We start from the raw sequence: 15,992 nt of genomic DNA, 5'->3' as shown, positions 1-15,992 counted from the left end.
ATTTATTTTCAACATGCACTCAATTTCCTGGACCTTTTGCATATCTCCCTTTACCACACTTCTTTTGATACATCAGCCTTTACAAAGTGTAGTGTCTCTCCCTATGAGAGATGTTTTGCTTCAATATTCATAACATTGAGTGGAGATAGGTTAAAAATAAGCTTTGGCTCTCTCTTCCTAATCTTATGAATTGTTACAGGAGAGGATGTTAGTATGCAGGTGTTCTGCCAGTTTGCTCTTGCAGCTACAATGTCCTGGTATATGGGATCACTTCCAGTAGTACTACAGATGGCCATCACGATTGCAAGCACTGCGGGAGAGGCTGGGTTTCCAGAATACTTGAGATGGAAGGCATCTTTGGATCTAGCAGGACTGAGCACTGAAGCATAGGGAGGCCACAATTTAAAACAATTGGCAGGTGCTGGGATCAGCCATGTTTTGGAAAAAGGAATAAAGTTGATGTGTTCTTGTCTGGAAGCAGAGAGAGCCAAGGAAGAACATTGAATGCCCGGTTACATTATCTCAAACTGTAAGCAATAATTATTGTATCATCAGAATTCCTTAATGTTAACTACAGGTAGTTCATGTTTGCATCTTAACTAAATCTACAATTCCTTTGAATAGTGAACACCTTCCTGGACAACTCCTCATTTCCAGAACAGAGGACAGGAAAACATTCTCTTTGGGCCAGGGATGCACACACTTCCAATACCTGCAACTAACCTTTGCCAGGAAACAAAAACAGTAAATGTACTTGTTAATTTGCTGTTAGTAAATACATTCATTCATACAGACTTTTATTAATTTAAATTTCTTTATGCAAAAGAATAAATTGGTAATAAAAATAAGGTGTGTTGGTTTAATTTCTTGAGATTATCTTAACACTACGACATTTCTTAAGTTAAAAATAGTTCACAAGAGAAACATTTATTAATATTAAGTACATATTTAATATCTTTAATATCAACAAAAATATTCTGGTAGTGGGTGCTTCTATACCTGGTCCATGTCACACTAAAAATTGTTCATGATTGGAAAGATTTTTTTTTAAATTTCTTTGAAGTGAAATATATAATTTGATCTCACTACAGTATTTTGCTTTCAAAATAAAAGCAAATTAACTATCAAATCCCAGAGAATAAAGGATCATATCCTTGAACACTTGTATTGCACGTTGCGTTCTGGGAAATTTTGCAAACAACACTTCCTTAGATTGAAAACTTCCTTTTCATAGCAAAATTAAAATAATTGCCAGAATCCCCTGCTATTAACTGAAGCCTCAAAGTAAAACTTCAATGGAGCTATTTAAAGATGCATTTCAGTGGCCGAATTAAAACCTGCTGCTGTGAAATCTGATCATTTTTATTGTATGTTTAAATCCTTATTTTAGAATGAATATTAACATTATAGGTTATAAGAATAATAGGACGTCATTGTAGTCATTGTTTTGCTGTAAATTATGATAGTTAAGCATTTCTACATAACTATATCTTGAGGTGCATATTTCATGCCATAAAAAATTTGGTGTTAAAAGTCAACATAAAAATACAATAATGCCAGTACTTGTACCGAAAATTTTCAAAAAGATAAGTTGAACCCCAAAATGTTAATGGTATCCCGAAAATGTTCTGTCTTTAAAAATGCAAATTTACATCATAATCTCTATGTCTTTGGCCCTGATTTTATATTAAATATTTTATGGGCTAACATAGCATGTCCTCTGATTCATTATGAGTAATCCCATAGAAAATGTGAGAGTACTTAAAAAGAAGTCACGCATTTAGTAATTATTCACAATTCAAAATTTAGGGTATAATGAAGGGAAGACAAGTTTATATTTGTTTTGTTTAATCTTGAGCTGAAATTTATGAATTCCTGTCTGCATGAAAATTTTGCTCACTGACTGACCAAAGGACAAGGTCAAGATGGACACACACCAGCATAGAAGCAAAATTGTGCTTTGTCATGAAATCAGATTCCTGTTGTTCTAAAATAGATTTTCAATTTCACTATTGTCAATGCTATGGGAGACCATTAGAACAATTCATAATTAACTTATTTTGAAAGAGAGCAAGTAAATTGACTGACTGCAATGTAATAATTACTCTTCTAATTGTTTGCCATAAAATTTATTTCTTTTTTAAATTTTAATCATATAATAGCATTGAGTGATAATGATGTTAGACTTATTTTCCTTTATAGTTTCTGTTCACTTTTGTATGTTTCTATTTCTGTGTCCTGCTCTTGTCTCAAAGGTTTTAGTTAAGTTTAGTGAATAGTTGTTCTGTCTTTAGAAACCACAAATGAATCCTGATGTTGCCCATCAAAAGGCTCCAATAAAGAGCTGGAAAGAAATCCTTCCCAAAATGTACCCTCTCTGGTTGAACACCATGTTGCTTCTCTTGCTGGATTTCTGCTCAAAGTGTCTTATAAACCTCAATAAAGCATGGCCTTGCCTCCAGCTCTTTCCCTGCACAGTAATTTTACCTTGATCTTTATTGGTGCTATTTGTAAGACAAAAATGAGCGTGTTATTGTCATTCTTTGCAGATGACCTTCATCGATCTCTTATTCCTGTGGCCTTTTGTCATTTAATTTATGAGATTAAATTACTGATTATCTATTGTAATAGTTGCAATATTTACAGCGATAAGGGGAGAAAAGAACTCTCAGTAATCTGGATGTTTTGCGTCAGGAGGACATTTGGCTCAATTAACTCTCCAGCAAATGTTCAGAACAAAAAAACATTTCTTGATTTCTGGTGTTAAATGTTCTAATTTCTCCAATGACTTGTTAGGTTTTCAGATAGCTGGTTATGCTAACACTCAGTGCCAATGTTCAATCCTGAAGACCGACATTTCCAAATCATTGGAGATTGGTTCGCAGTTGGGGAATATAATCCTACCAAAGGGAAGGGAAGGAAGTGGGTGGAAAGAAACAATAGGAAAGGAAAATGTAAATTTCTCCCTGTGGGTTGCAGTTTTATGTGCATTGCCTGCCCTTCTGTTGCTTGTATAACCATTCCTTAAGGCAAAGTTCCATGTTTAGAGCTTGGTGTCTTTTTTTTTGTTTATTTTCTGTGAAGGTTCTTTGGGAATTTTCACACTGTACAGGCCAACCTGTACAGTGTGGTGGGGTCACCTCTTGTACTACTGTGTTCCACAAAAATGTTCTTTCCTTCCTTTTGTAATTTCAGAAAATATAAAACGTGTTTGATAGTTTAAAAAAATGGTCATATTCAGATGTCTGAAGTCATTATATGAGTGACATTCACCCAGTATGTTTGTTGAAAAAATTCCAGTGTATCGGATTCATGCAGTCACTCTAAACAAAGATGTAATGTCTCATTGACAAGAGATCCAATTTTTTTTTTTAAATTACACGTACCAGAGACCTTCCATCATTGTTGAGGTCCAAGTGACAGATTGGGGATGTTAGTAGGGTGGTAAAAGTTTTTTCAAAAATGACAATGAATTATAAAGTGTTGGTTATTTTTGGAAAAATAATCCACAGGGTTAAACAAGGTAGCAAATACAACTAGTAGCTTTTTGGAAAGATCTGCTGCTTCTCGAAGAGTATGGTTAATTTCCATACATAATTTGTTAAACTGTGCTATTTGTTGGTCTTGTGGGCACACCCATTATACCCAGTCACTGTTCCATTCTTGGATTCCCATATGGTACTAAATTCTCTCCTGCTTACTCATTCATGCTAAACTAATCTTGTCAGATAATATCCTGTTTGGTTCTGAGATTTTTCACTCATCTAATCAATCTCAGAAGTTTCACAAATAGAAGGAGATGATTTTGAATTAGAATTCCACCATTTGTCTTTTTCCAATCCCTTTTATGACCTTTTCGGATTGAACTAAAAGGATGGTGGGGAATTTAAATCTGCTAAGTGTTCATTATTAACTGTCTATGTTAAATGCTAAAGGCTCTGATGAGGTTATTAAACTATAAGAATAATGAACATGGCTCTTTAAAGTTGTAATAATACTAATCATATGTATATGTATCTGTATTTTTAGATACACACACACACACACACACACACACACACACACACACACACACACACACAAGATTCGGACAATAAAATTGCATCGGACACACACACACACACACACACACACAAGATTCGGACAATAAAATTGCATCGCACACACACACACACACACACACACACACACACACACACACACACACACACACACACACACACAAGATTCGGACAATAAAATTGCATCGGACACACACACACACACACACACACACACACAAGATTCGGACAATAAAATTGCATCGCACACACACACACACACACACACACACACACACACACACACACACACACACACACACACAAGATTCGGACAATAAAATTGCATCGCACACACACACATACACACACACACACACACACCCACACCCACACACACACACACACAAGATTTGGACAATAAAATTGCATCGGACACACACACACACACACACACACACACACACACACACACACACACAAGATTCGGGGACACACACACACACAATAAAGTGGGATAAATTCAGAAAGATTGAATTTTTTTAAAGGTTCCAGCCAACTACACATTTGCAAAACACTTAAAGTAACTGATGACTTCAATGGTTCATGTGTTGAATTGGTTTTCCTCATTCTTTGAAATGCTATTGTTAAAATCATAATTCTTCTCCTTTTGAAACTACTTTCAAATCCTCCCAGATCAAGTAGATAAAATTTTTGAAGAAATAAGAGACTGCAGATGCTGGAATATGGAGCAGAAACCAAACTGCTGAATGAAATCAGCAGGTTGAACAGCATCTGTGGGAGGTGGGGAAGGAATTGTGGACATTTGAGATCCTGCTTAATTATTTAAGCAAAATAATTTCTTATTCTTATAGTTTAAATAAATTGTATCTCTTTCCAGTGGATACCATTTCAAATAAAAAGTTAAATTACCATTCATTAGAGATGGGTAATTCAGGAATAGAATCCAAGCCCAGGACCTGAAATGGACACTGTTTAGATAAGGAGAGACAAGGTGACATGGTTAGCATAGCAGTTAGTGCAACACTATTACAGCACCAGTAACCCAGGTTTGAATCCGGCACTGCCTGAAGGAGTTTGTACATTTTCCCATGTCTATGTGGTTTTCCTCCAGGTGCTCTGGTTTTCTCCAACCCTTAAGTGTGTGTGGGTGGTAGGTTAAGTTGGGTATTTTGGCGGCACATGCTCACGGGGCACAAGAGCCTGTTACTGTACCTTCTGTCCAAATTTAAATATTTTTTAAAATTCTGCTTCTCTCAGTTACTCTCGTTATCCATATTCAATAACAATAGTATTTACTTTCTTCTTAAGGACATGAAATCAATGGAGCTCTTGATACATCCAACATTGATACAAGTATTCTGGAGGAATACATCAGCAAGGAAGACTCCTCTGAAATGTAAGTCTAATGAGAAACCTAATGATGTGATATATATGGGGTCAATATCATATTTGGTAGAGTTTTAACAAATTAGGCATCATAAACTATGGTGCATCTCTAATTGTATAGACTTCAGCTAACTTTGATTAGCCCAAAAACTTGGTTTTAAAGTTGCTACACTTACAAAATAAATTGCATAATCCAATGAACAATTAAGAAAAAAATACCTATTTTTGTCAAGTAATGTATTCAAATAAAATAAATTGCGATAAACCCTCTTGCACTTGGCGGCACTTCAGATGATGAGTCTTCAAATATAGCTCTGTCATTTAAACAAGCACATTCTTTCACAGAGAATATTTTTGTAGATGTAAGATTTATCAGGTTTTTTTCTGTGAGAGTTTACATTCAGGATGCTCTTGCTAATTGATAGCAGCATGCAATACACTGAAATTTAAGGAATTTAATTGTGTGTATCCATTGTTCCCTGGCTTTTGCTACCAGAATTGTTTATTTGCTTCTCATGCTTCCCAATGAGGAGCAGGACCAATTTATGGTTGCAACATTGACATTTACAAATCATCTCAAAATCTGATAGAAAAATTACATTTATAAGATGTTTTTAATGATGTAATGCAGTCAACAAAAGATGACCAATCTACAAAACCCACCTTGCTTTTATTGAACAATCAAAATTGGTCTCCAAAATAATTGCTTTCATCCTGATATGCTCCTGCCAGAAGATCGGCCTGTTGAAAGTAAAGTTTGAAAACCATGCATGTGCACGAAGAGTGTGTGTGTGTGAGTGAGAGAGAGAGAGAGAGAGAGAGAGAGAGAGAGAGAGAGAGAGAGAGAGAGAGAGACCTTCCGATAGGCAAATTACTCAATCAAAATACCCATTTTAACCCAAAACTTATCCTAAATTTAAAGTCATCTACTCTATGCTAATTTTAAGATTCACACAAAAAGGTCATAAAGGTTATCATGATCAACAATGAGATCCATTCAGATGTAAAACTAGAGATGAGGGAAGCAATGATTCAGATATCGCACCTTCCATTTTTGATGGAAAATAAAACTATGGTCACAAATACTTGGGAGGAAAGGTTTTGTGTCTCTTTTTTTTACTTAAATTCCATATATGAATATAAACTATTGTTTTGAAGAAATTCTGATTTCCTTCAAGGAATTCTTAGAAAAGCCAGCACTACATTGTTATGTAATTTTGTCAATTTGAATCTGACACCATGTCCTATGACCCAGTGGGGATAAATGAACTCTTGGTTCTTTTAGGGGATTAATGTCTCATTTACTATCTGCTCTGTCCAGGACAAGGAGAGGATTAAGATAAGCATTTAGCAAGACAGGAGGTCTCTTTCACTGACATTCTCTGCATTAAAGTAATATAAACTCAGCTACCCATTGGTGACTGAGGGCACAGTGTGTAACTGTCACTGAGCTCCAGTGCCCGGCAAGTTGTCTTTCCCTCAACAACAACCTCAATTTTTAAATAACATCTTTAATTTTGCAAAAATGTCCCAGCCTGGTGGAAAGTAACATTAAAGACAGTGACCTCCACAAATATGATTGAATAAATGAGAATTTATTCACATGTACATGAGCACAGATGCACTGAAATTCTTGCTTGTGCAGCCACTCAGGGACATGAAGTACACAAAGAAATTACATATAAATTAAATATCAGAAAAAAACAAGATGATAAATATAAAAGGATAAATACAATTTTACAGTTGCAGATAGTCCAAAAAAGATGATGTTACAATAGTGCAGACAAATCAAAGTATAATGCTTGAGTAAATATTGAAGATGTGTTGTTTTGAGGAGCATATTAAAAGGTGGTTAAAGTCAGGGATGTTATGGGAGTTCATTCAAGATGAGATACAAGGCGTGGCTGACAGTCATGAAATGATCAATTTCAAGGATAGATTGAGATGAGTTCAGCTATCAGAAGGGTTACAATGGCTGAAGGAGATTACAGAGGTAATCAGGGCCAAGTACTAAATGAGAATAATAATTTTAAAGAAATGTCTAAAGGGTCGCGTTTAAAGTTCCTGTGCACCCCTGGAACCCTGCATGATGTAGGCATGAATTTGTGAAGTTGCAATACAATCTTTGGAGTATTTAAAAATCTATAGTTGGCTAGTTTGTAACAAATTCCTTCAAAGGGAAGAAAATGGGTGATTTGAGAAAAAGAGACAAGTTGGATTGTCAGTATGGGAATATAGTCAAGGGAAAGAGGGGTGGATTTTATGGACAAGATGAGTTTGTTGAGAGTATGATGGGAAAAAGGAGTGAATGCAAGATTTTGTCTTAGATAAAGCTGATCTAATTAGGCATGCAAGAATGGATGCTGCAATTGAGCTCAACATCCTTTGCTTAAAGAAGGGAAAAATAATCTGAATTTGCATCAATGTTTGTCAACCAGTGACTCTAGCTGACAACTTCAATTGGATTGTGAGGGAAGATATGTAGTTGAATATAATTATGGTCAAATAACTTCCAATAATCACTCAACAGGGTTACATACAAATCAGAGTAAATATTGGGGTGTCTTTGTAACTGAACTCTAGCATAAATGCTTGAAATTTAAATAAAAGGTACTCAGTTCCTATATCTACTCCCTGGACTGGAGTGCAAGGAGTAGGTAGTGTGTGAATATGTAAGCAAGTCATCAGTGCAAATGATGTAATGAAATCATTATCAGTGCAATATAAGCTGAATGTATTGGGTGTTGTCAGCCTGCAGGAAAGCATTCACTCAAGTTTGAAGCTCCTGATATCTGCTGGAGATTATTTTACAGCACGAGAAATCAGGCACTCAGATCATATCCAAATGCAATACATGGTCCTTTCCCTTTGGACTTAGTGAATGGTTAGAAACAGCAATAATTTTTTTTTAGATTCAATAACCTATATCTGTCTGTACCGTCCTAAACTGCAAACTCAGTGAAAACTAAACTTGCGGCAAGTTTATTTGGGAAGGGAGTGTGAATAAAGAGCTAGTTGGAGTTGAACAAGAAAGACTGCAGAGCTGAGACTGTAGTTCAATGCACAAAAGTGCTGGAGAAACTCTGCAGGCCACGCAGCATTCATGAGAAGCAAAGATATATAACCAATATTTTGGGCCTGAGCTATTCGTCAAGGCATGAACAAAAAGCAGGCAGGTACTTGAATAAATAGATGGGGGGAGGAGGAAAGAAGGGGCAAGGGAGGAGTACAGGGCAACTGGCAGAAGGTGGATATGTATGGGAGGGCAGAAGAGAAAAAGGGGATAGCTATCTGAATGGAAAAAGGAGGGTTTGGGGAGTTGCAGGAAAGGAGACAGAGGGATAGCAAAAGAATGAAAGAGACAGGATGAGCCCTGCAGATTCACAGATGAAGTCTTGGAAGGACTGTTGGGGCCCTGAATGGTAGTGATGGAGGTGGTGTGGGCACAAGTGTAGCATTTCCTGTAGTCACAGGGATAGATACCAAGGGGGTGATGGGTGGGAGGGGACGAGTGGATGATGGAGTCACCGAGGGAGTAGTCCCTACAGAAGGCCGAGAGGGAAAGATGTGCCTGCAGGTAGGATTACGTTGTTGTGCCGGAAATTGCAGAGGATAATATATTGGATACAGGTGGGTGTGGACAAGGGGAACCTGTCCTTATTGTGTCTAGGAAAGATCTGCAGGAAATAGAGGAGATGCGGGTAGGAGCTGAGTTGATGATAGTAGAGGGGAAACCACTTTTTTTGAAGGAAGACTTCTCGGATGATCTGCAGTAGAAGAACACATCCTGGCAGCAGATATAACAGAGACAGAGGAATTGAGAGAAAGGAATAGAATCCATAGAGGGGACTGAGCATGAAGAATGTAGTTGAGGAAACTGTGGGAGTTGGTGGGTTTGTGGAAAGCATCTGTCAAGGTTTTGGAGACAGAGAGATTGAGAAAGGGGAGATTGTTGCCAGAGATGGACCTAGTGAATTTGAGGTCATGGTGAAAATTAGGACCAAAGTAGATAAAGTTGATGAGCTCATCATGCATGAGGCAGAACCAATGGAGTCGTTAGTGTAGCAGAGGAAGAGTTGAGGACCTTGCCTGTGTAGGCTTGTAACATAGATTGGTCCACGTAGCCAACAAAAAGGCAGGCATAGCTGGGACCCATGCAAGTACTTATGGCTTCTTGTATGACTTGGAGAAAATGGAATGAGTCAAAGGAGAGGTTTCTGAGGGTGAAAACAAGTTCTGCCAGGTGGAGGAAGTTGGTGGTGGAGGGGTACTGCTTGAGTCTGATGCTGTGAAAGAAACCTTCAGTATGTGGGTTGGTTGAGGTAGATCAAAGGGGAATTGGGGGTGATGAGAGGATTAGAGAACTAAGGGGTTGAAAAGAGAGGGGTAACAGTGAACTGAAACTTCATTACAATTTACTTTCTGCATTTGTAAAAAAAAAAGCTAAATAAAACATGATCCATCTTTAATGCAGTCCTTTGGGAATGAAGGTGATTTGCTTTCATTCTGGTTTTGTGGCTTTGGAAGTGCCTGTTGAGGCCAATGTGGGAAATGCAGATTTTACCACAGGTGGGCAGGACGTGCCCAATGGAGCTGGAGGCTGAGCATCTTTTAAGATGGTGCATACTCACTGTTGATAGATGACTCTGGGTTATCCAATTACTCTTCCTCCATGTGCCGATGATTCCCCGGAGTTGCATTTTTCTTCAAGAAAATTTTGAATATGCCCTTGGATTTCTTTGTCAGTTTATTATGAAGAGCATGAAAAGGGTGGACAGCTAGCACTTTTTTTTCAGAGGTTGGCAATAGCAAATACCAGAGGGCATCTGTTTAAGATGAGTGGAGGAAAGATTATGGGAGATGTCAGAGTGGTGGGTACCTAGAATGCATTGTTGGGGGTGGTGGTGGAGGGATATTCACAATAGACATGCACAAGGATGTAAGCAAAATAACAAGTTTAAAAACATAGAAAAATAGGTGCAGGAGTAGGCCATTTGGCCATTCAAGCCTACACCGTCATTCAATATGATCATGGCTGATCAGTACCCAGTTCCTGCCTTCTCTCCATACCCCTTGATCCCCTTAGCCACAAGGGCCAAACCTAACCTACTCTTAAATATTGACAAGGAACCGGCCGTATGTGTGAGGCAGACAAGCAATAAATTTTTGTGGATAAGTTGGTATAACATGATGGGCTGAAGAGCCTGTACTGTGCTGCCATATTCTATGTTCTACCTATTGAAATCTTCCAGAAACAGAGGTCACAATAGTGACTGTTTCAGGAGCATGATGTTATGCAAATGCCCTACATGTCTGACTTAAGTGTAATTAGGGTCAATGCTTTAACTTGATAGAGATTCCCAAATCTCTCACCTCAGTAAATACAATACCTGAAAAAAACTGTATATACAAGACAGATGGTCCAGATGTAATTCTCCTTCTATTTTGAAGGCTCAAACTAGACAGTGGGTTAAAGAGAGGGAGCATTAGACTTCATTTCATCACCAAGTGGATATATCGTTGCCAGGCGAGGGCAGTTTTAAGCTTGCCTTATGACTTTTCTAAACTACTGAGTCGTCTGCAGTTCCCATCAAATTGTGTTCCAGACTGATTCTAATTTTTCAAATCTTTAGTGGTCAAGAGGGAATGATGTGTTAATGCCCCCTCCCACATTATCTAATATTAATTTATAATCAAATCTTACAGAAAATATCACTTGCAATTTCTATGATATCCAAAGAAATCTCTTATTCCATATTTGAAATAACTAAACATCATTGAAGAAATAAATATTGACCTTTTAATGATGCAATATATGCATAAACCAGTACAAACTAAATACTCCATCCAAATTGTGAGGTTTCTCATACTTTCACCTTCCTTTACTATATTGCACTTTACCTAATTACCAACTGATTCCTCTCCTCATTGGTGATATTAATGAGTTAGGAGTGTGGTATTAATATATTGACAATAATTAACAAAGAACAACTTTGTGAAACTTTTACAGCTTTCCCTCCCTTGGCCTGTTCTTCAAGCATTGCCGCACCCCATCAACATGAGCTAATGGAAACCAGTCTCATGTGGCAACACATCTCATTCCTCATCCTATATGTATGCTCTTACTGAAAGTTTATGTCAAGATGCTTTGCGACACTGGTTCTTCTAACCCTTTTTCTCAACAACTCAATGTCTCTCATGTTTCAAAGCATCAGACTGTAGCACTGGATACTTTGTACTGATGATGTTACATCAGAAATGTTAAAGGTGATATGGTTACAACTTCAGTTATTCCCATCATCAAAATTTTACAAGATTCAACTGGAGAACTGTTTATCTTGAACAAAGTGGATGAAGCAACTAAAATCCAGCTGTTGATATTCTGGACACGCCGCCTACTTCAGGAGATCTGATGTAATGAGTTGAAGGGATTTTGAATAAATGTCTGAACTGCTCTTTCCTGAAATTTCTGTGGCACCTCCCTGAAATTCACTCCTTCTATATTCTTAACATCCTGCATTCTTTCCCAAGAGCTGTGAAGATGGAAGAGGGATCCTGAAAAATGCATCCCTCATTGTGATCCAAAGATGGAAACAGTCATTGCTTGGCCATGACTGTGTTTTGTAATGATGCCTTACAATAGAATGTCCACTTCACTCAAGTAGCAAGTGGCAAATAACACAAATTAACCATATAATTTACACTAGCTTGAAAGTTCATTTTTGCTTATACAAAATGGACCACATCTATTTTGTTTATTTTCATGATTTGGCATGAACTATGTGACCAGTGCCAGGATCACTCATATTGATTTCTCCTCCATTTCTGTGTCATGACTCTTTCTTCATTTCTTGCCTTTAGTACCTGCATATCTAACCTGGGTTTGAGGTGACCACCTTCATTCTCTAAGACTTCCTGATATCCAGCTAGAAATTTGTTCACACTGCTCTGGGTGAAAGTGCAATGCAATTGAAAATCAACTAAACCTGAAGCAGGACAATTTTGTTTAAATTTCTGGGTATCTGAGCAGCCTCTGGGAAATTTGGACTGTTTTTTCACTGGGAATTTGTTTGCCTTGGTACCCCTGTTTTCTTGGTGATACTAATTGCCATGGAATATGCAAAAGCATACCACAGGCCACAGAACATTTCAGCACAGCAATGGCCCGTGTTTGTGCCAAACAATGATGCTCAGATCAAACTAAAACTCTGCTGTTTGAACAATAGATATCCCCCATTCCCTTCGTATTCAAAAGTCAATCTAGAAGCCTCTTAAATGCTACCAGTTTATCTGCTTTAACCACTATCATGGCAGCCCATTCCCGGCACCTACCATGCTCTGTGTAAAATATTTGCCATGCACATCTCCCTTAAACTTTCTCCCTTTCATCTTGAGTGCATGTCCTCTCGTGTGTGACACATTTGCCTTGGAGAAAAGATTCTGACTATCCACCCTATCAATGCCTCTCATGTTTTTATACACCCCTTGGCCTCCTAAGCTCCAAAGGTAAGAATCTAATCTCTCCCCATAACTCACACCCTCTGAAGCAGGCAACATCCTTGTAAACTTCTGTACTGTTTTCAAGACTCCACATCCTTCTTTTAATGTGCAACCAGAATTCCACAAAGTACTGCAAGCTTTTTTTCTATTGATCAATGCCTCACCCATTGAAGCACAGTCACTTTCAATGAACTATGGACCCCAGATCTCTCTGCATGTTAGTATTTTTAAGAGCCCTTCTGTTAACAGTCTGACGTCTGTGGTGGGCAAGTTGATGGAAAGTGTTCTGAGGGATGGTATTTACAAATATTTGGAGGTACAGGGATTGATAGGGAGTAATCAGCATGGTTTTGTCAGGGGTAGATCATGCTTAACAAACCTGATTGAGTTTTTTGAGGGGGTTACAAGAAAGGTTGATGAAAGGAAAGCTGTGGATGTTGTCTATTTAGACTTTAGTAAAGCTTTTGACAAAGTTCCCCACAGGAGGTTAGGAAAAAAGGTGGAGGCATTAGGTATAAATAAGGAGGTAGTGAAATGGATTCAGCAATAGTTGGATGGGAGGTGTCAGAGAGTAGTGGTAGAAAATTGTTTGTCCAATTGGAGGCCAGTGACTAGTGGAGTTCCTCAGGGATCAGTCCTGGGTCCACTATTGTTTGTAACATATATATTAACGATCTGGAAGTAGGGGTGGAGAATTGGATAAGCAAGTTTGTGGATGATACAAAGATTGGTGGTGCTGTGGACAGTGAGGAAGATTACCATAGATTAAAAGGTGATTTAGGAAGGCTGGAGGTGAGGGGTGAGAAATGGCTGATGGAATTTAATACAGATAAGTGTGAGGTGTTACATTTTGGAAAGGCAAATCTAAATAGGTCATATGCATTAAATGGTAGGCTATTGAGATGTGCAGAGCAACAAAGGGATTTAGGAGTGATTTGAAATAGTACCCTCAAGGCTGATACTCAGGTAGATGGTGTGGTGAAGAGGCATTTGGAATGTTGGCCTTCATAAATCGGAGTATTGAATTCAAGAGTAGGGAGGTTATGATGAAATTGTACAAGGCATTGGTGAGGCCAAATTTGGAGTACTGTGTACAGTTTTGGTCACCAAATTATAGGAAAGATAGAAACAAAATAGAGAGAGTGCAGAGAAGGTTCACGAGAATGTTGACAGGATTTCAAGGTTTGAGTTACAGGGAAAGGTTGTGCAGACTAGGGCTTTTTTCTCTGGAGCGTAGAAGATTGAGGGGGGACTTGATAGAGGTGTTTAAGATTTTAAAAGGGACAGACAGAGTAAACGTGGATAGGCTTTTTCAATTAAGAGTGAGGGATATTCAAACTAGAGGGCATGGTTTAAGATTGAAGGGGGAAAATTATAAGGGGAACATGAGGGGAAATTTCTTTACGCAAAGGGTGGTAGGGATGTGGAATGAGCTTCTGGAAGACGTGGTTGAGGTGGGATCATTGGTTACATTTAAGGAAAGACTGGATAGTTACATGGAGAGGAGAGGACTGGAGGGGTATGGACCGGGTGCTGGTCAGTGGGACTAGGAGAGTGGGGATTTGTTACGGCATGGACTAGTAGGGCCGAACTGGCCTGTTCTGTGCTGTAAATGGTTATATGGTTATATATATTCCCCTTACATTTGACTCCCAAAGTGCAACACCTTGCATTTGTATGGATTAAACTCCATCTGCATTTCTCTGCCCATGTCTGTAACTGTTCTGCCTCCTGTTGTTTTCTTTAGTAACCCTCTACACCAGCCATTCTCAATCTATTTTGGTTATGGCTCCTTTTGGACTCTACTCAAAGTTTACGGGCCCCCTTCCCTATGAAGCAGTCAAGTTTAGTTGGATTCTTCTATTGTTCAGCTTCCTGATTACCTTCACCTGTAGTGGAGAATAATTGGCAGTTTATAGTTGGTATTGTGGATTCATTGGGATATTGGAGTGAGGGACAAAGAGTACTGCCTAGTCTGTGGAGATATTGAGTTAACTGGTACATTGATAGATTCATTGTCAATGAGTGGGCTTGAGCCAAAGTGTGAGTGAGATGAGGATGAGGAGGGTAGAAGATTCTTGTGTGTGTGAGTGACAAAGGGAGGGATGAGAGAGAGCAAGCAGGGAGTTAGAGGGTGCTGTGAGCAGGAGGAAAATGAGAAGATTTGTCAAAGGAAGATTGATAAGTGAAATAGTATTGTTGAATCTTAATTCTATTCCTACTGCACTGAGAATCTCCCACTTCAGCCCTTCACAGTCCTGCCAAAGGGACCTCCATTTCTGGCCTCTAGTATCACCTCTCCCAGCTCCATGTTGTGGAAATGTGCAATGTGGGCTTTTAGCCTATGAGGGCTGTGTGGTTTGAGAATACCTATTTGACTGCAGCAAGTAAGAATTTTGTACTTGTATGTATGACAATAAACTCATTATCATTATCAAGCAAATTAATTGAATGAAAGAGAGACATGGAGAGGTCACAAAGAAAGATGGAGGGGCCCAATAAGGAACCAGGAAAGAGAGAAGGAGATAGGGGCATGCAGAACACTGGAGTTGTAGGCTGGGAGATAGACTTGAGGAAAGCAGCAGGGAAAGGAAGAGAAAGGGGGACAGGCAGAGTAGCAGAAAATTAGAGAGATGTCAAGTCAAAGGAAAAAGAGAAGGGGAAAAAATTAACATGTTGATGAGCGAGTGTTGTAAAGAAGTTAGCGAATGGAGATGAAGGCAAGTATTGTAAACTTAATGAAGGAATCTTGTGAAGATTTTACCTTGACCATTCTTGAAAAATCATGTCATTTTTTTTAATGCTGATCAATAATATGGGCAATGTTTCTCCTGCAATTGCTCAAGGGAGTCTGCATGGCCCATTGTGCATGTTACTTGCTCCCTCAGGTAATATGGTTGCTCATCTTGTCAAGGTCCCCTCTCATTGGCCTGGTGGCAGGCTGCTTTCTTTCCCTCAGCACATCATACTGCAAGTAAAAACATTCTGCAGGAACTGGAAGGATGTTGTAGAGTTGTGACTGCATACCTTTCAGGACTGGCG

General features: G+C 38.6%; 1 protein-coding gene across 7 annotated transcripts in view; it reads left to right on the top strand.

Moving 5' to 3' along the window:
* The window catches only part of myrf (myelin regulatory factor), a 269,264-nt gene that overhangs the window by 122,577 nt on the left and 130,695 nt on the right, over window positions 1-15,992 (top strand). For all 7 annotated transcript variants that reach the window (XM_069899350.1, XM_069899342.1, XM_069899366.1 and 4 more), the window contains exon 3: window positions 5,373-5,460. In XM_069899350.1, the coding sequence (XP_069755451.1) occupies window positions 5,373-5,460 (88 nt within the window). The remainder of the gene's footprint in view (window positions 1-5,372; window positions 5,461-15,992) is intronic.

This window comes from Narcine bancroftii, chromosome 1 (assembly GCF_036971445.1).
Source record: "Narcine bancroftii isolate sNarBan1 chromosome 1, sNarBan1.hap1, whole genome shotgun sequence".
Lineage (NCBI taxonomy): Eukaryota > Metazoa > Chordata > Chondrichthyes > Torpediniformes > Narcinidae > Narcine > Narcine bancroftii.
This window is presented reverse-complemented; position numbering and strand designations above follow the sequence as displayed.